Raw genomic sequence first — 19,654 nt, forward strand, 5'->3', positions numbered from 1 at the left:
TTTTCTTTTGTGCGTATAGGCTCCTTGGTCTCCTAACCCACTAACTGTTCCCAAGATACCACTAATGCTGTTGTGCATCTTCTAGTAATCCTTTACAACAGCGGCCTGGTGACTACTGTTGGGGTTCTTCCCCGTGTCCTCTTGCAATGGGAAAGCAGCTGTTTTCTACTCCGCCACATCAAGGGACTCTGATGCATAAGGATAAGGGATTTCAAACCAACATTCCTCCATTCTGACCACATACACTGCTCTAGTGCACACAACCAAGACACAAATAATTGAAAACTGAATTTCAAATTTTTTTTTTAGGTATTTATCTCTGAAAGATAACAATTATGGCATATCTAAGCTGTAATGAATTTGAAATTATTTACTAAGTACAAAGGAGCCATATTGCAGCACTCAGAATTTCAAAGCTGATTTTGATTTCAAGTAGTTTGGTTTTTAATGTAAATGTTAATTCTTCCTTTTAAAAGAATGCATTTGAATTTAAGTAATCGATAAGATCATAGTACAGTAATTATTAAACCGTCATATGTTATACAGAAGGCTTTATTACAACTTCTTGTTGCTGTGTTTACACATATTTACCCTCAGATCAAATCGTCAAAGGATTCATTGTTTGCTTTCTGAAGATGCAGTTGCAATGTGTATTGGTGAGGGTCTAATAGTGTGTGTTTTCAAAGATGCAAACTAAAGCTGTACTTAAAAATAACCAGCTGAAATTACAAGGCCCAATTGTACTGCTGAAAGCTGTCAATATTGCAGTTCCAAGTTGTTTTGATTTTAACTTAAGTGCATGAATTGATCTGCATGTTGTGCTGCATCAGTATGTTGGACTGAAGTTGTATATTGACCTTTAAAATAGCCTTTGGATTTACAAAATTCTAAATAGTTCTTGATGAGAATGTTGCTTTTTAATGATGGCGTGTCATGTCTGGCTATCTGGGAAGGAAATCTTTTAATATGGGCCTCTGCGTGGACATGGACACCAGTGTTTCTGTGTTTATGTTGCATGCTGTCATTAGAGGAAGGGCTGCCTCCAGCAGCAATGATGTAATATAAATGCAACATTAGAAAGCCATTCTGTAGTATTCCCTTCTGTTGAGTACCATGAAGCTATGTAGAGTTTTATATTGGACTTCTGTGTGTGAAAAGGGAGATGTGGTAAAGACTTTCAAATGGAATATTGCTCACTTAATGTGTAATATGATTTTACTAATTACTGACCAGCTCTTTAGTATTGATTACATGTGAAGAGCAACCCAGCATGCATCATAAATTTACAGCCAAAGCAACATGATTCAATGAGCCATAATAGTCCGATTAGGATTGCAACTTTTCATTGAACTTTGCAACTATAACACTATCCAATTCATTATATGACCGGCCATGTTATGAAACATGTTGATTACTAACAAATAATCAGCTTATTTGTTCTATTAAGCAATTTCTAGATGTGTTGCAAAATAAAATGCAGAGGGGTGAAAAAGTCTTGCTTCCCATCAATGCTTATTCCTCTAGTACCCTCTTTCCCCCCATCGTGACATCCAACCATATTTTGAACAACCCCATTGTTTTTGCTTCTATGCTACTGGTTGGCAAATTATTTTCAGTGGAATCTATTTATATTCTCCTTTACTGGCTTGCTTTGAAGTAATATTTTGGGTGTGCATTATCTGTTTCTAACATCTCGTGTATTCCCTTGCAAGGCTCAAGCACCTCAATAATCTTTCTTTGTAGTTCACCCGCTAAACACTTGGGATCATTTTTTTTGCTCGTCGAATACGGGTGTGTGAGTTTTTTTTTGTTGTGGTGACAAACTGAGCATAGATCTCTAACCGTGAACTAACTAGTGCAGGGAACTGGTTTGGCAGACAGAATCTTGCGTAAATCTACACTTTTTTTTCTCCTCTCCCATCTACCCTGAAAACATTGGGCTTGAATTTACTGTAGCCGGTGAATGAATGGCACCCACTGTTCGTTATCCTTGCCTTTGCCCGTTTAATTTCCACAGGCTTTTGTATGGCAAGTTGCTGTAAGTGGCAAATAGAAACGGCATGGTGCCCTCTACAGGGCATCTGGGACCTGTGTTAACAGGGCAAGCAACTGTGCATCTCCTTAACCAATCAGATTGAAGAATTGTTAATGAACAGCGCAGAGTTTGAACCAGCAAGTGTAAGTTAGAATAATGAATTCAATGTCATCAAATAAGGTACAGAAAACAGAGAGGGAAAGTTAGATTGGATTGAGAGAGAGAAAAGAGACTGGTTTAAAAAAAATTTAAAAAATTTAAAAAATGTTAAACCTCCGACAACAATTAAAAGCTGAAGGAATGAGACTCCACACTTGTCAAAGTTAATTTTCAGTACCAAAGAGGTTGTTTGGCAGTTATTAACACTTATCACGCTGTTAAAAAAGGGTACTTAAACTGATATGGACAAGCCCTAACTTTCTGTGGCAAGTTTAATTTGTATCTACTGCGCAAGTACAGCAACTTCATGTCGTTCAATGCATTTCAATGGTAAGTCATACAACGAGATGCCATTTTTGCAAAGCTAATGCCGGAACGGTGCATCTTGGACAGTAACTTTTAGATTTCCGCATTTAACCAGCATCTATCCTTGCTTGAAGTTGCTGTAGCATTTGCCCATAACGAACAGCAAGTGTAAATTAAGGACCAATATTCTTTGTGATTCTGACTGCAGTTGTGGTATTCTGTCTTGACACACTGGCATTTGACACATAGAAACATAGAAACATAGAAGATAGGAGCAGGAGTAGGCCATTCGGCCCCTCGAGCCTGCTCCGCCATTCAATGAGATCATGGCTGATCATCCAAATTCAGTACCCTGTCCCTGCCTTCTCCCCATATCCCTTGATCCCTTTAGCCTTAAGAAATATATCCAACTCTTTTTTGAATATATTTAATGAACTGGCCTCCACCGCCCTCTGTGGCAGAGAATTCCACAGGTTCACCACTCTCTGGGTGAAGAAATTCTTCCTCATTTCAGTCCTAAATGGATTACCCCTTATCCTTAGACTATGACCCCTGGTTCTGGACTCCCCGGCCATCATAAACATCCTTCCTGCATCTAGTCTGTCCAGGCTTGACAGAATTTTATAGGTTTCGATGAGATCCCCTCTCAATCTTCTAAACTCCAGTGAATATAAGCCCAATCGACAATCTCTCCTCATACGTCATTCCTGCCATCCCAGGTATCAGCCTGGTGAATCTTCGCTGCACTCCTTCCATGGCAAGAACGTCCTTCCTCAGGTAAGGCGACCAAAACTGCACACAGTACTCAAGGTGCGGTCTCACCAAGGCCCTGTACAACTGTAGCAAGACATCCTTGTTCCTGTACTCGAACCCTCTTGCTACGAAGGCCAACATACCATTTGCCGCCTTAACCGCCTGCTGCACCTGCATGCTTACCTTCAGCGACTGGTGCACAAGAACACCCAGGTCTCTCTGCACTTCCCCTTCTCCCAATCTATTGCCATTCAAATAATAATCTGCCTTCCTGTTTTTGCCACCAAAGTGGATAACCTCACATTTATCCACATTATAGTGCATTTGCCATGTTTCTGCCCAATCACCCAATCTGTCCAGATCGTACTGGAGTTTCACGACATCCTCCTCACAGCTTACCCTCCCACCCAGCTTTGTGTCGTCTGCAAATTTGGAGATATTACATCCAATTCCCTCGTCCAGATCATTAATATATATTGTGAACAGCTGGGGTCCTAGGACCGATCCTTGCGGTACCCCACTAGTCACTGCCTGCCACTCGGAAAATGACCCGTTTATTCCAACTCTCTGCTTTCTGTCCGCCAACCAGTTCTCTATCCAAGTCAATACCTTGCCCCCAATCCCATGTGCCTCAATTTTGCACGCTTTTGTAAATCCATGTTGACTTTGTCCGATCCTGCCACTGCTTACCAAGTGCTCTGCTATTACATCTTCTTTTATAATAGATTCTAGCATTTTCCCCACTACCGATGTCAGGCTCACCAGTCTATAATTCCCCACTTTTTCTCGACCACCTTTTTTGAATAGTGGGGTAACATTAGCTACCCTCTGTTGAGTCTGTGTGTCCCAGTTATGTTTAGGATCAATCACTGACACAGACAACAAGAATAACTTTTTACAGGTCTTTACTATTCGGAGGTCAGGGCTGAACTGCCCAGCAAATCCTTACACAACACTTATATACCGGTGTGGTCACCACCGGTATTACAGTATACAGCAGCCAAGAGAAAGTAGTACATCTCTTAAAGTAGTTCTCTTAAGGTGGAACAGGTTACATACACCACACCCTCCAATCCATGGGTACTGTTCCAGAGTCTATAGAGTTCTGGAAGATGACCAGTAATGCATCTACTATTTCCAGGGCCACTTCCTTAAGTACCCTGGGATGTAGATTATCAGGCCCTGGGGATTTATCGGCCTTTAGTCCCATCAATTTTCCTAACACCATTTCCCTACAAATACTGATTTCGTTCAGTTCCACTCTCTCATCAGGCCCTATGTTCCCCGGCATCTCTGGGAGGTTATTTGTGTCCTCCTTTGTGAAGACAGAACCAAAGTATGAATTTAGTTGGTCTGCCATTTCTTTGTTCCCCATTATAAATTCCCCTGATTCTGATCACAAGGGACCTACACTTGACTTCACCAATCTTTTTCTCTTCACATATCTATAAAAGCTTTTAGTCAGTTTTTATGTTCCCTGAAAGCTTACTCTCATATTCTATTTTCCCTTTCTTAATTAATCCCTTTGTCCTCCTTTGTTGAATCCTAAACTGCTCCCAATCCTCAGGATTATTGCTTTTTCTGGCCAATTTATATGTCCTCTCCTTGGATCTTATGCTATCCCTAATTTCCCTTGTTAGCCACGGTTGAGTCACCTTTTTTGTTTTATTTTTATGCCAAACTGGGATGAACAAATTCTGTAGCTCATCCATTCGATCTTTGAATGTTTGCCATTGCCTATCCACTGTCAACCCTTTTGAGTGACAGTCCCCAATCAATCCTACCCAACTCGCTCCTCAGACCATCGTAGTTTCCTTTATTTAAATTGAGGACCCTAGTCTCCGAGTCAACTAATTCATTCTCCATCTTAATGAAGAATTCGATCATATTATGATCGCTCCAACCCAAGGGGCCTCGTACAACAAGATTGCTAATTAATCCTTTTTCGTTACATAATACCCAGTCTAAGATGGCCTGATCTCTGGTTGGTTCCTCGACATATTGGCCCAGGAAACCATCCCGTAAACACTCCAGGAATTCCTCCTCCACAGTATTGTTACTAATTTGGTTAGCCCAATCTATATGTAGATTAAAGTCACCCACGATGACTGCTGTGCCCTTATTGCACGCTTGTTTAATTTCCCTTTTAATGCCATCCCCAACCTCCGCCTTACTGTTGGGAGGTCTATATATCACTCCCACTAATGTTTTTTTCCCCTTGGTATTTCTCAATTCTACCCATACAGATTCCACATCATCAGAGCTAATATCCTTCATTACAATTGTATTAATCCCTTCTTTAACCAGTAATGCTACCCCACCTCCCTTTCCTTTTTGCCTATCTTTCCTGAATATTGAATACCCCTGGATGTTGAGCTCCCAGTCTTGGCCATCCTTGAGCCACGTTTCCGTAATCCCAACCAAATCATATTCGTTTACCTCTATTTGCGCAGCCAATTCGTCCACCTTATTACAAATGCTCCTCGCATTAAGACACAAAGCCTTCAGGCTTGTTTTTTTAACGCACTTAGACCTATTAGAATTATTATTTACTGTGGCCACGTTTGATTTAAACCGTTGATTTCTCTGACTGCCACTTTTGTTTTTCTCCTTCCTATCTTTTGCTTTTATCCCTGTTTCCTTTTCCTCTGTCTCCCTGCTCAGGTACCCAACCCCCTGCCATTTTAGTTTAAACCCCCCCGAACAGCGCGAGCAAACCTCCCCGCAAGGATATTTGTCCCGCTCTGGTTCAGGTGCAACCCATCCGACTTGTACAAGTCCCACCTTTCCCAGAAGCAGGCCCAGTGATCCAGGAAACTAAAGCCCTCCCTCCTGCACCAACTCTTTAGCCACGCATTCATCTGCTCTATCCTCCTATTCCTATACTCACTAGCACGTGGCACCGGGAGTAATCCAGAGATTACAACCTTTGAGGTCCTGCTCTTTAATCTGCTACCTAGCTCCCTAAATTCTTGCTGCAGGACCTCATCCCTCTTCCTACCCGTGTCATTGGTCCCAATGTGAACCACGACCTCTGACTGTTCACCCTCCCCCTTCAGAATGCCCTGAAGCCGTTCAGTGACATCCTTGACCCTGGCACCAGGGAGGCAACAAACCATCCTGGAGTCACGTCTACGGCCACAGAAACGCCTATCTGTACCCCGTACGATAGAATCCCCTACCACTATTGCTCTCCCACTCTTTTTCCTCCCTTCCTGAGCAGCAGCAACACCCCCGGTGCCAGGAAGTTGGCTGCTGCTGCCTCCCTCTGGTAAGTCATCCCCCTCAACAGTATCCAAATCGGTATACCTGTTTGAGAGGGGAATGGCCACAGGGGTCCCCTGCACTACCTGCCTGCCTCTACTGCTCTGCCTGATGGTCACCCATTTCCCTTCTGCCTGTGCAGCCCTTGCCTGCGGTGTGACCAACTCACTAAACGTGTTATCCACGACCCTCTCAGCATCGTGAATGCTCCAAAGCCCATCCATCCGCAGCTCCAGCGCCGCAATGCGGTCTGCTAGTAGCCGCAGCTGGATGCATTTCTGGTACACGTCATCGGGGACACCGGCAGTGTACCTGAATTCCCACATAGAGCAAGAGGAGCATAACACGGGGCTGGGCTCTCCTGGCATGACTTACCCTTTAATTAATTTAAATTATTTCACCTATCACCAATTAAAGATAGCTCTAAGGCGCTTGTATGGTCTACCAACAGTCCCTGCTACACCAGAAAAGACCTTAGTAACTATAAACTACAGAGTTAAAGTTTAAAAAAGAGAAATACTCACCAACCAATCACTTACCTGCTCCCTGGTGACGTCACACTCTGATTACTTTTTACCTCTCTCCCCGCTGCTGAGTTAGTAAGCCTCGCCTCGCTCCTCCTTTTATCTGCCGCCTCGGTGCTCTCCTGGTCCGATCTGGTCGGGCCTCGCCTCGTTCCTCTTATCTGCCGCCTCGGTGCTGTCCTGGTCCGATCTGGTCGGACCTCGCCTGTCTGCTCCTTTTATCTGCCGCCTCGGTGCTCTCCTGGTCCGATCTGGTCGGGCCTCGCCTCTCTGCTCCTTTTATCTGCCGCCTCGGAGCTCTCCTGGTCCGATCTGGTCGGACCTCGCCTGTCTGCTCCTTTTATCTGCCGCCTCGGAGCTCTCCTGGTCCGATCTGGTCTGGCCTCGCCTCTCTGCTCCTTTTATCTGCCGCCTCGGAGCTCTCCTGGTCCGATCTGGTCGGGCCTAGCCTAGCCTCTCTGCTCCTTTTATCTGCCGCCTCGGTGCTCTCCTGGTCCGATCAACCACTCCCTCCTGCCCGCCCTCCTTTCTTCCTCCATGTCTGCTCTTTGGCACTATCCTAGCTTGAATCTACTCCTGTCTGTCCCAACGAAGCCAACACAACTCCTGTAATGGCTTCTTCTTCCCCCTCCCCCTCTCAACAATTAGTTTGCGTATGTGCTGAGCTTCCATTTTTGGCCCCCTATTGGCCAGCTTTGATCCCACCCTCAACTCCTTGGCCATCACTGTGGCGTCTGATTGCTTAGCCAACAGCAACAATTTGTATTTATATAGCACCTTTAATGTAATAAAACATCCCAAGGCATTTCACAGGATTATTACAAGACACAAAAATTGACACAGCAAGTTAAGGATGCGTAAGAACTTTCTTCAAACATCTGCACCTGGAATACTGCATACAGTTTTGGTGTCCATACTTAAGAAAAGACATACTTGCTCTCGAGTCAGTACAAAGAAGGTTCACTCGGTTAATCCCGGGGATGAGAGGATGGACATATGAGGAGAGGTTGAGTAGATTGGGACTCTACTCATTGGAGTTCAGAAGAATGAGGGGCGATCTTATTGAAACATATAAGATTGTGAAGAGGTTGGATGCGGGGAGGATGTTCCCGATGATGGGTGAAACTAGAACTAGGGGGCATAGTCTTAGAATAAAGGGCTGCTCTTTCAAAACTGAGATGAGGAGGAACTACTTCACTCAGGGTGGTAGGTCCATGGAATATGCTGCCCCAAAAAGCTGTAGAAGCTACATCATTACATAAATTTAAAACAGAAATGGACAGTTTCCTAGAAGTAAAGGGTTATGGGGAGCGGGCAGGAAATTGGACATGAGTCTAGGTTCGGATTGGTCATGGCCCTGTGGGTAGCGGAGCGGGCCCAGGGGCTGTGTAGCCTGATCCTGCTCCTATTTTGTGTGTCTAATTCTGTTAGATTCAGGAGATGGTTCTGTGATAGTAGATTGGCGGTTAGGATCAGATCAGCCATGATCTTATTGAATGGCGGAGCAGGCTCGAGGGGCCGATTGGCCTACTCCTGCTCCTATTTCTTATGTTCTTATATGTAAGATGGAAGCAATCCAATTTATCGCCCTGCCAGCAACTCTACTTTAGCCCCCCAACCTCATAGCTGTCCCTGGCAGCGCACTGATGGCATATGGTATACTCCCTCAGTATCCTGTTATATCGTGAACTGAGTTTCAAATCCCACTTCCTGGCCCCCAAAATACCATTTACTGTCACCTCTGTGACTTCACCTGCTTATGCCCCTTCCCATGCCTCTTCTCACTGTTACTGAAATGCTTATTCACACTTTTGTCACCTCCAGACTTGAATACCCAAACTCTCTCCTAGCTAGCTGCCTCACTTCTACCCTTCATAAATTGCAACTTATCCTGCTCCCCTTTTACCCCCCCTCGCCTTAATTGACTTCCTATCCCCCCAATACATTATTTTTCATTATCTTTATCTTCACCTACATCCCTCCATAGCCTTGCTCCTTCTGTAACCTTCTTCCGGCCTATGTTCCTGCATGCACCCTAGTTCTTCCATTTATGGTGGCCTCCTTTGCATCTCTGCTCCACCTTCAGCCACAGAGCCTTCAGCTGTCTCGGCCCCATGTTGTGGAATGTCGTCTCTCAATCCTTGTCTCTTTCAACAGTCTCGTTTGTAAAAAACCTCCTTAATCTTGCCTTTGGATCCACCACTGACCCTTCTGCCATCGCTGCTTGATGACCTGTTATGTTTTGCTTTTGTGAAGTATTTGAGATGTTTTTGTTGCAATAATAAAGGTTAGAAAGTGCAAGTTGTTGATAGTGAAGTTTTCTTTCATGTACAGTCTGACTCCTGATGTAGGTCATGAGACACTGACTCAATAGGCTCACCATTGACAACTGAAGGAGGGCAGGAAAAAGTACTTTGCAAAAGCAGATCTAACAAAAGTAAAAATTGTATAACTGCTTTCAAAAGGGGCAAAACATTTTTTTTTAAAAAGGAGTGAAATGTGAAAAAAGCCAGTGTTCAACGAAGCACTTTATGAAAGGGACTAGCTGAAAATTTTAGCATGAATGTGTTTAATGAATAATTTGTGAAAAAGATGAGTAAGACAAACTTAAATTAGATGACCTGAAGCTTTTGGTAAGTTATGAATTAAGGTTCCAGAAGCTGTAATTTGAGTGGCATTTTGTTGATGACTGTTAACAATAAAATGCACTAAATGGCTTGTTTGCCAATCTCTCTATATATGGAATAACAACAGAAAATGCTGGAAAAACTCAGCAGGTCAGGCAACATCCGTGAAGAGAAATTTGAGTTGACGTTTCGGGTCGAACCCCCCTTCAAAACTGGAAAGAAAAGAAATTAGATCGAAGGCAGGGCTGCGATTGGACAAAAGAAGTGAAAGAAACAAAAGAGCTAGACGAGATGGTAATAGGCTGAGATTAGGTGTAAAGTGTACTGGCAGGGCAAGAGATAGCTGCCAGGTGTGAGAGAGAAACAAAAGGAAAGGGGGGGGGGGGGGAAAGGAGTGGAAAAATTACAAGATAAAATGTGTAATAGGGGCCGAGGTTATGATCTGAAATTGTTGAACTCGATATTGAGTCCGGAAGGCTGCAGAGTGCCTAATCGGAAGATGAGGTGCTGTTCCTCGAGTTTACGTTGGGCTTCCGTGGAACAATACAAGAGGCCAAGGACGGTGAGGTCCGAGTGGGAATGGAGCGGTGAATTAAAATGACAGGCGACCGGAAGCTCGGGGTCACCCTTACGGACTGAACGGAGGTGTTCCGCAAAGCGGTCACCCAATCTGCATTTGGTCTCCCCAGTGTAGAGGAGACCGCATCGTGAGCAGCGAATACAGTATACTAGATTGCGAGAAGTACAAGTAAATCGCTGTTTCACCTGGAAGGGGTGTTTGGGGCCCTGGACAGTGGGAAGGGGGGAGGTATAGGGGCAGGTGTTACATCTCCGCTTGCACGGGAAGGTGCCAGGCGAAGGGGAAGGGCTGTTTGGGGTGATAGAGGAGTGGACTAGGGTGTCTCGGAGGGAGCAGTCCCTACGGAATGCTGAAAGGGGAGGGGAGGGGAAGATACGTTTGGTGGTGGGATCACTTTGGAGGTATATATGGATCTACAAGTTGCAATAACATGCAGTTAAACATTGTGTATGAAATTGCAACTTTTACATGCCTGTGTTGCATTCCCAGGCTTGCACATGGTATAAATGTATTAAGGTAGAACTTATGCACTGGTGGTAATGTGTGTGTATTCGGTTTCTGCTACTGTTGGACGTACTACATTCTGTTTGTTTATTTTTTTTTTTAAACATCTAGGGATCACATTTGTCAGTTTTGGCTGTCTTCTAGGGAGGAATGGAAACTAATTGAGGGAATTCGCCTGGCAGGTTAACTAGCTTGGGAACATCTTTGAAGATAACTTCAGCATAATTGAAGTTATCTTCAAAGATGCTCCCAAGCTGAATAATTCTATCTTCCCATTAGGCAAGTTGGTATAAATGTTAAGGTTCAGTTGCTTCAATTTTTGGCCACATTTATCATGTGATATGACATCATAATGTTGACTGCTGAAGGAAAGAAAATGGCCTTGATTTTTATTGAAACATTAATAGGAAGTGGCTTATTTAGTTTGTCAAAGCAAAATAAATTGTAACAACAGAAAATGCTGGAAACACTTAGCAGGTAAGGCAACACCCGTGGAGAGAGAAACAGAGTTAACTTTGCAGGTCTGTGACATTTTGTCAGAACTGGAAAAAGTAGATGTAACAGGTTTTAATCAAGTACAGAGGCAGGGAAAGGGGGAGGGGAGGAAAGAACAAAAGGGACGGTCAGTGGTAGGGTGGAAGGCAGGAGTGATTAAATGTTGCAAATGGGGATGGCAGAATCATCAACAGCTGCTGCCTGACAAAATAGGGGGCAGAGATTATAGTCTGAAATTGTTGAACTCAATGAGTCCAGAAGGCTGTAAAGTGCCTAATCGAAAGATGAGGTGCTGTTCCTCGAGCTTACGTTGAGCTTCATTGGAACAGTGTAAGAGGCCGAGGTCAGAGTGGGAGTGGAGCGGAGAATTAAAGTGACAAGCGACCGGAAGCTTGGGGTCACCTGAACGGACACTCCTGCCTTCCACCTTATCACAGACCGTCCCTTTTGTTCTTTCCTCCCCATCCCCTTTCCCTGCCTCTGCACCTGCTTAAAACCTGTTACATCTTTAACTTTTTCCAGTTCCGACGAAAGGTCTCAGACCTGAAACGTTAACTCTGTTTCTCTCTCCACGGATGGTGCCTGACCTGCTGAGTGGTTCCAGCATTTTCTGTTGTTTTAGATTTCCAGTATCCGCAGTATTTTGCTATTCAAAATAAATTGTAGTTTGGGTATTAACTAAATCTCAGTATCATGCACAATATTTTGGTCATATATTGAAGGATTTAATTTTTCTGCTTGGGTTTATTCTTTTGGAGAGATGTTTGCAAATCAGATTGGATTGGTTGAGATAAAGTTAGCATAGCTTTACTTCATTTGTTGCATTGACCGTGAAAACAGTGCCACCTTTTAATCACATGTAAATGTTGCAGTTCCCAGAATAATTCATTATATTGTGGCTAATAATTAAAAAATTTTTGCTGACAGGTCAACTTGAGGAGCGGCTGAGATTGCTCCAGGATCTCATGTTATCAGTTGAGAGCACCAGTGGAATTCATTTTGAAATGGCCTCTTTTGTGGACGACAGTCTAATGAGCAAACTTTTTACTTCCACCATCACTCATGTAGATTCTCTAGGGATGAACGAACAGGAGTTACCCAACCTGCTTAGCATGTTAAAGGGGGCCAACATCACCGTCCTATCTGACCCTTACCCACGAGTAGCGAGTATACTCGATCAAATGCGGGAAGTTTATCGCATCTTAAATTCTCAGGAAATAACAAGCACACAACGCAGGCTGACACGGCTACATGTTCATACTCTTGCTTTCCAAGCAATCATCATTGCCAAAGGGTCCTCTTGGAAAAACACCATGTCAGCAGCTGCCAAAGCTTCATTGACTGCAAATCGCCATGTTTGTGGCTCGCCGAATATTGACCCCAGCAAAGCCAAGCTGATCATGGACGATTCTTTTTCTGTGAGTCGCATACAAGGGAGTAAGAAAATCTCACTCAAAGAAAATCGACCGGTTTCTTGCTGGGAGGAGTACAACTATGAGATCTGTGTTGCTCCAGTGCTGGTATGTACTGAGGTCTATCAGACTGTGGGTGGCGGCGACAACATTTCTGCAGCCAGCTTGGTTCTTCAGATCTAATAATCTCTCTGGATCTGAAGGGAAGGAGGAGGATAGAACTGGCACATCTTCAACCCTTGCAATTTTCCTTGAAGGAGATTAATGAAGATTTAAATTATGCTTACTACTTTTCCCTTTTACCCCCTTCTCTCCCCCACCCCCCCCCCCCTCAAAATTAAAATTTAGTCAATGTTCTGTGTATACTTTGGCCTCTTGTAATCAACATTCAGGTTTTTGGGGTATTGTTTAAGAACACACATGATTAAATATTCATTTTTGATTTTTGTATAAATCACTCCATGATCATCAAAAGGTTTAAAGATAAAATCTTGATTTGTAGTTTGGATTTTTTTTAGTTTTCACTTTTTTAATACTCGTGGCTGCATATTGAATCTTTGTAGGTCTCAGCCCCTCGTTTTCTTTAATATTCTGATCTCAAGCCAGCCACTGCACAGCATTATGAATACAGAGCTTGGTGCAATGTACAAATTCCATCTCCATTTTCAGTCAATATTTTAAATCCCCATGGCTGTCAAAGGTGACGAATTGAAACTATAAGCTTTTTAAGTCTGTGATTGTTCTCGGGTGCAAAACAGTCCTGTGCTGCTTTTTCCTTTAAACATTCTTCCCGACAGGCTGTTTATAGATTCTGTGTATATTTTACACTTTTTTTGCTTTTCAGGTCCCCAGTGGTGTATCTGCCAATTGCTCCTACTGTGGCTTTACGATAGCATGAAGGGTGTGCAAGGCAGGCTTGTTCTGATTTAACTGTTCCTTCCAGATGCTCTAGTAGTTTGGCCCAGATCAACCAAATGGACCACTCAGTTTTCCCTCTTTTTTTCTTCACCGCCACCCCCCCCCCCCCCCCCCCCAAGCAATTCATGCTGGATCCAGTACCATGGGCACTGGCAGCTGGTTGGAACCTCATCAAAATGGCCATGTGCGAGCCTAGATAGGTAGTGTTATCTGTCTATTTGACCATGGGAAAGGATAGGAGGGAGGTTCTGTCTGATCCCGTCCTACCTGAAACACTATCTCCAATCCGCCCAATTCCAGCGGAATCACTAAATTGCAAGTGGGCACAATGACCATTCTCCCTTTTCTCTCCCCGCTTAACGACACTGAAGCCAATCATGGTGTTTCTGCCATAGCTGAGCACAGCTAATTTGACATGACCAGTGATTATGGGTAGGACTTTTCTAGTCTATGGTTTTGTACCTTCCCACGTGGTGCATTTGGCCACTCATTCATCTTTGAGCCACACCCATTCCCTTTTGAGAAGGTTTGAGTTAAAATGGCAAGGCAAGTCTGATCTAAACTGGGAGCCCTCTAATAGGGAGTCCAGCACTCAACTCTCGAGCTGCTGGGACACTGCCACGATTCCATGTGAATTTCTAAAAACTTCCAGCAGAAAGCAATGTTTTGCTGATGACTATTATGTACCTTTAAATAACTAGAGGTTTATTTTCCTTTTGCTAATTTTAGCAAAAAGTGCGAGTATTAAGCAGTGTTCCTTGTTTTATACTAGCGCCTACTTTATCATTAAAATGAACAAAGGATAATATTTTAAATTACCATGATAATGTGAATACATCGATGAGAAAATACAAAAATCAAACTGAATTTGACACTGACATTAGTAAGTTCACAGTGTTACAGAGCAAAAGAAAAACATGGAAGATAGATGTGTGTTAATTGAGTTAGTGGGAAAATAAACTGAGCATTGTTTTTACAAATATTTCATATTTAGTGAACTAGAAGGACAGTAAAGGGTTAATTGGACAAATAGAAGGGAACCATTTTACCTGACTGAAGGACCTTATTGGCTTAAACTGTGATAAAAGAAATTATTTATAGTAGTGAATATTGCTGTATGAATCTAATTAAAATGAAGAAAGTCAGTAATTGGCTATTCCATCACGGGACGCATCACTGTTGAAGGTCGTTAATCGGTAATTGCTCGAGTGCAGTGCTTTACTCCAAAAAGGAATGGATGGGTGGGGAAAATGAGGGGGAAAAAATGCTTTCTCCAAAACAGAGTTTTACTTGTGTCGCAGTTACTCTGAATTTTTTTACCCTTTTTAATGAAAGAAAAATACAAAGCACAAATTAACACCTGTGTTTAGTTTAACTGAAAAATGATTAAAATCAGCACTGAATATTTTTTAAAAACACCAGAAACCCTACCTGTAATATATTTTACAAGTGGACACAGAAGTTTTGGATTTGACACAGGCCCCTTTAAAAGTAGCCATTGTGAGCACTTTTTTTTAAACTGTGATTACAATGTTTTATTAGTTTAAACATAAGATGACAAATATTTATTTCTTTGCACTCATTGGAGCAAATTGATTTTGATATTGATGGTGTGACACCTGGGTAGATTTGATGAGTTAAAATCATGAAAAGTAAATGCTCACTCAAAGGAACCTGCCAAATCTCAGCGTGTTTTTGCTTTGGTCGAATTGCAATGCATATGGAAATGTTCCATTGTGCTCCTCATTAGTGTTGAAAATTCCTCTAGTGGGGTTATCCAGATCAAGGAGGCATAATCTTAAAATTAGAGCTATGCCAATTTTCCACACACACGTTGGTGGAAATCTAACTCTCCTCCCCTTCCCTGCCCCGCCCCCAAAACTAGGCTGTGGCTGCTGGGTCAATTGAAATTTTCAAGACTGAGATTGATCCATTTTTATTAGATAAGGCTTTATGTGGGATATGGACCAATGGCAGGTGTTGTACAGATTAGCCATGATATAATAGAATGGTGACACAGGCTTGAGGGGCTTGTATGACCTTCTCCTGTTCCTATGCTTGCTATGAATGTCAGTCATGCAACAAAGAGATCATTGCTAAAGGAAATTCATAGATTAACTGCTATCTGGTAACTGAAAGATGAGCATAAACTGAAATGTTTTAGGTAAATTTTGTAAAAGTGGTGCACAGCTAATGTAACCAAAGTTGCTATGCAGGTCTGGAAGCTTACCACCATGACATTGCAGTGAGGTGCACCTGGGAACCATGAGGTTTATTTTTCTCTGGTAGTAAACTTACTAGATGTTTATTAAATCTTAAGTTAAGTGCCTTGGGAGGTTTTACTGCATTAAAGATGCTAAATAAATAGAAGTTATATAAAATTCCATTGTTATCTGTTACCTGCTGGGCACTGCTATGTGTGCTCAAGTACATACAGAAAGTCTCTTGTCCTCTTTCCTCTATTTCTCCCCCCCGCCCCCCGCCAAATTACACATTGATTTGTTCTATTAAATATAATGAACTTGAAACTTTCATTGCATAAATACCTCCGAGTGATGGGTTTTTGGCCTCATTTGGGAGTAAGTCCAAAGTCCTCTATCAGAAGAGCTACATTTAATTGAAGCTATGTCAAGACCAGATTGTTGCAAACAAACTGAGAATGCTCAAGTGTTTAATATGGTAAACCTTTATAGTTCTTTTTAGACTGAGTTCTTTTTATTTGTCCATGTAACTTCCAAGGTATTCAAAAAAAAATGGTATAGCTTTACATTTGAAAAGACCCATCATTAATGTTTGCAGGAGTAAATAACAAACTGCCAGTTTTTAAATATATATATTTTACCTTCAATGAAAGATCATTCTTCAACCATTCTTATTGTGGATGTAAAGTTTAGAAACCAGGTTCTTTTAAATTTAGTTGATCACTTTTATTGATCCAAGTTCTGAAATTATTGCGAACAATCTATTGCCAGGTCAGCTTGTTATTAGGTTCTTTCTTGCCGTCTGCATTAACTGTCTTCCAGTGAGCCATTCTGACAGCTACCTATTGAAAACAAACTAATAAAGTTCTGCACACAGAGAGAATAATGTTTTCAAAGTATAAAGAAACCCTGAGTATTTTTATTTGAAATGAAGTAGAAGAAAATGACTTTGGATTTAATTACTCGAAGACTTTGCCCACCATAGAAATTACTAGTTTATCAACAAAGTGCAGTAAATATTTTAGGTTTATCCAATAGCTTGTTGTTAGAGTGTACACAAGCTTGATAACTGGTTACATTCCATAACTGAATTGAGTTGCACACCTGCACAGGGGTCCTGGCTCTTGCCTCCCGAGAACGTTGTGAGTTGGTCCTTATTTTTTGGTAAGCAGCCATCCTTATTGAATAAATCCATATGTACTTATATAAAGCGGAGCTCAGGACTCTGTCTGAACCAGAGTGAAGCCACACAAGCATGCTTCCACTTATTCACAGGTTTTCCTCTGTGACCTCTTGGAAGACTGCCTCGCCATTCAGAATAGAGGAAGAGGTAAGTAGAAGATCATATGGGATGCTGTACTTTGTGGTTGATCAAGACCTGCTGGAAATTCTCTGCCAGAAATGTAGCTATTTTGCTTGAAAATGTGAATTTGTTTTTGTGGTATGACCCAGATTGTGAATTAAATTGCTCATTGTAGCCATTATTATAAGCTACGTTTGTTCTTTTTTATGGTTTTGGGTGAAATATCCTTTTATTCTATTGTATTTGATTGTTTCCAATAAAGTGATTCTGAATATTTCACTGTCTTAATTATTCATCTCGACCAGAAAGGATCCATCACTTTGGTTGCGGGGCGGTAGAGATTACAGCTGGTTTGCTGGCAAAACTTCAAGCCCACAAACTGAATGCTTGCTGCTTCTGAGGAATAAAGTGCAAATACTGGAAATGTGAAACTAAACAGAAAATGATGCAAAGAGATCAGTCAACAGCTGTAGAGGACTAGTTAATAGTTTAGCTTAACTCTTCAAAAGAACTGACTATCTTTTTACAGATATTTACTGATGTGTATTTCTGTCATTTTCTGCTTTGGCTACTGCCACAGAGGTTGGTTTGACAGAACAAAATGCCTCGGGGGGGGGGGGGAGAAGGAAACCATTGTTCGCCGCAGTTTCAACCAGAAACTCTATGAAGACCACTCGACTAGGCCTGTATTCACTAGAGTTTAGAAGAATGAGAGGGGATCTCATTGAAACTTAAAATTCTGACAGGGCTAGACAGACTGGATGCAGGGAGGATGTTTCCCCTGGCTTTTGGGGGGGGGGGGGGGGTGTCTAGAACAAGGGGTCAGTCTCAGGATATGGGTTAAGACATTTAGGACTGAATGAGAAATTTCTTCTGAGGATGGTGAACCTGTGGAAGGAAAGTCACTGAATATATTTAAGGAGATAGATTTCTAGACACAGAAGGCATCAAGGGTTATGGGGAGAGAGTGGGAATATGGTATTGAGATAGAGGATCAGCCATGATCATATTGAATGGTGGAGCAGGCGTGACGGGCCAAATGGCCTACTCCTGCTCCTATTTTTCTATGTTTATGATTAAAATTTCCATACATTTTTGCTGCTATTAGACTTGGAGAAAATTGATGCAACTTCTAATAGTGGCTTAAGATTGATAAGTTTTGAGTGAAAGGTGGTTTCTACTGACTTTCAAATTAGTAACAAGGGAATATAGACTAAGGATGAAGGGGAACTTAGAATTTTTTTTCCAGAGAGCATTATTGGAACATTGAAGCCTAGAAATTGCACTGCGCAGCACCTGTTTATTTTCTCTGGATGAGCATTATTAGGCTTGGCGTTGATCCTGCTGATATTCTGCATGCTGTGTTTAGGTGACAGGGATACACCTAATCAGTGGTGTCCAAAATTACATGTCTGAATATGTGCTGCATTATTTGTAGTCATTAAATGTACCAGTGGATCTCTCCTGGTGCTACTCAGATTTAAAGGATGCACTTTTGTAAAGTGTGGATAGGGCTGGTCCAGTTCAACTCTGGTCAGTGGTGACCCCTAAGATCTTGATGGTCAGGGATTTGGTAATGGTGGTGCTATTGAAGGTCTGGGGGAAAATGGCTGGGCTTTTGAGATGGTAATTAACTGGCACTTGTGACATGACTTGCTGCCACCTGTCATTTCAGTGATGTGTGCCAGTGGCAAAACACTTTAGGTGTTTTTTAAAATTGCACTTCACTGCTGTTGCAACTAATTTACTTTGAATTACTATTTAAAAAAGGTGGTAGAGAAAATGGGGAATTATAGACCGGTAAGCCTGACATTGGTAGTGGGGAAAATGCTAGAGTCCATTATAAAAGATGTAATAGCAGAGCACTTGGAAAACAGCGACAGGATCAGACAAAGTCAACATGGATTTACAAAAGGTAAATCGTGCTTGACTAATCTACTGGAATTTTTTGAGGATGTGACTGGTAGAATAGATAAGGGAGAACCAGTGGATGTGGTGTATTTGGACTTTCAGAAGGCTTTCGATAAGGTCCTGCCTAAGAGATTAGCGTGCAAAGTTAAAGCACATGGGATTGGGGGCAAGGTACTGACTTGGATAGAGAACTGGTGGCAAACAGGAAGCAAAGAGTTGGAATAAACGGGTCTTTTTCAGAGTGGCGGGCAGTGATCGGTGCTAGGACCCCAGCTATTCACAATATAAATGATCTAGACGAGGGAACTAGATGTAATATCTCCAAGTTTGCAGACAACACACAGCTGGGTGGGCGTGTGTGCTGTGAGGAGGATGCAGAGAAACTCCAGTATGATTTGGACAGGTTGGGTGATTGGGCAGAGGCAGTATAATGTGGATAAATGCGAGGTTATCCACTTTGGTGGCAAAAACAGGAAGGCAGATTATCTGAACGGCAATAGATTGGGAAAAGGGGATGTGCAACGAGACCTGGGTGTCCTTGTGCACCAGTCGCTGAAGGTAAGCATGCAGGTCCAGCAGGCGGTTAAGGTGGCAAATGGTATGTTGGCCTTCATAGCAAGAGGATTCAAATACAGGAGCAAGGGTCTTGCAGTTGTACAGGG

The 19,654-nt window shown here is 42.4% G+C and overlaps 1 protein-coding gene across 2 annotated transcripts in view; it reads left to right on the top strand.

Annotated features, from left to right (window-relative positions):
- Positions 1–17,357, top strand: part of adpgk2 (ADP-dependent glucokinase 2) — a 60,408-nt gene extending 43,051 nt beyond the window's left edge. For both annotated transcript variants that reach the window (XM_085980206.1, XM_085980205.1), the window contains one exon: positions 12,175–17,357. In XM_085980206.1, coding sequence (XP_085836332.1) covers positions 12,175–12,842 — 668 coding nt within the window. In that variant the 3' untranslated portion in view covers positions 12,843–17,357. The remainder of the gene's footprint in view (positions 1–12,174) is intronic.
- The last annotated feature ends 2,297 nt before the right edge of the window (positions 17,358–19,654 follow it).

This window comes from Somniosus microcephalus, chromosome 3 (genome assembly GCF_052327205.1).
Source record: "Somniosus microcephalus isolate GS21.2 chromosome 3, FLI_Smic_1.0, whole genome shotgun sequence".
NCBI classification, from domain to species: domain Eukaryota; kingdom Metazoa; phylum Chordata; class Chondrichthyes; order Squaliformes; family Somniosidae; genus Somniosus; species Somniosus microcephalus.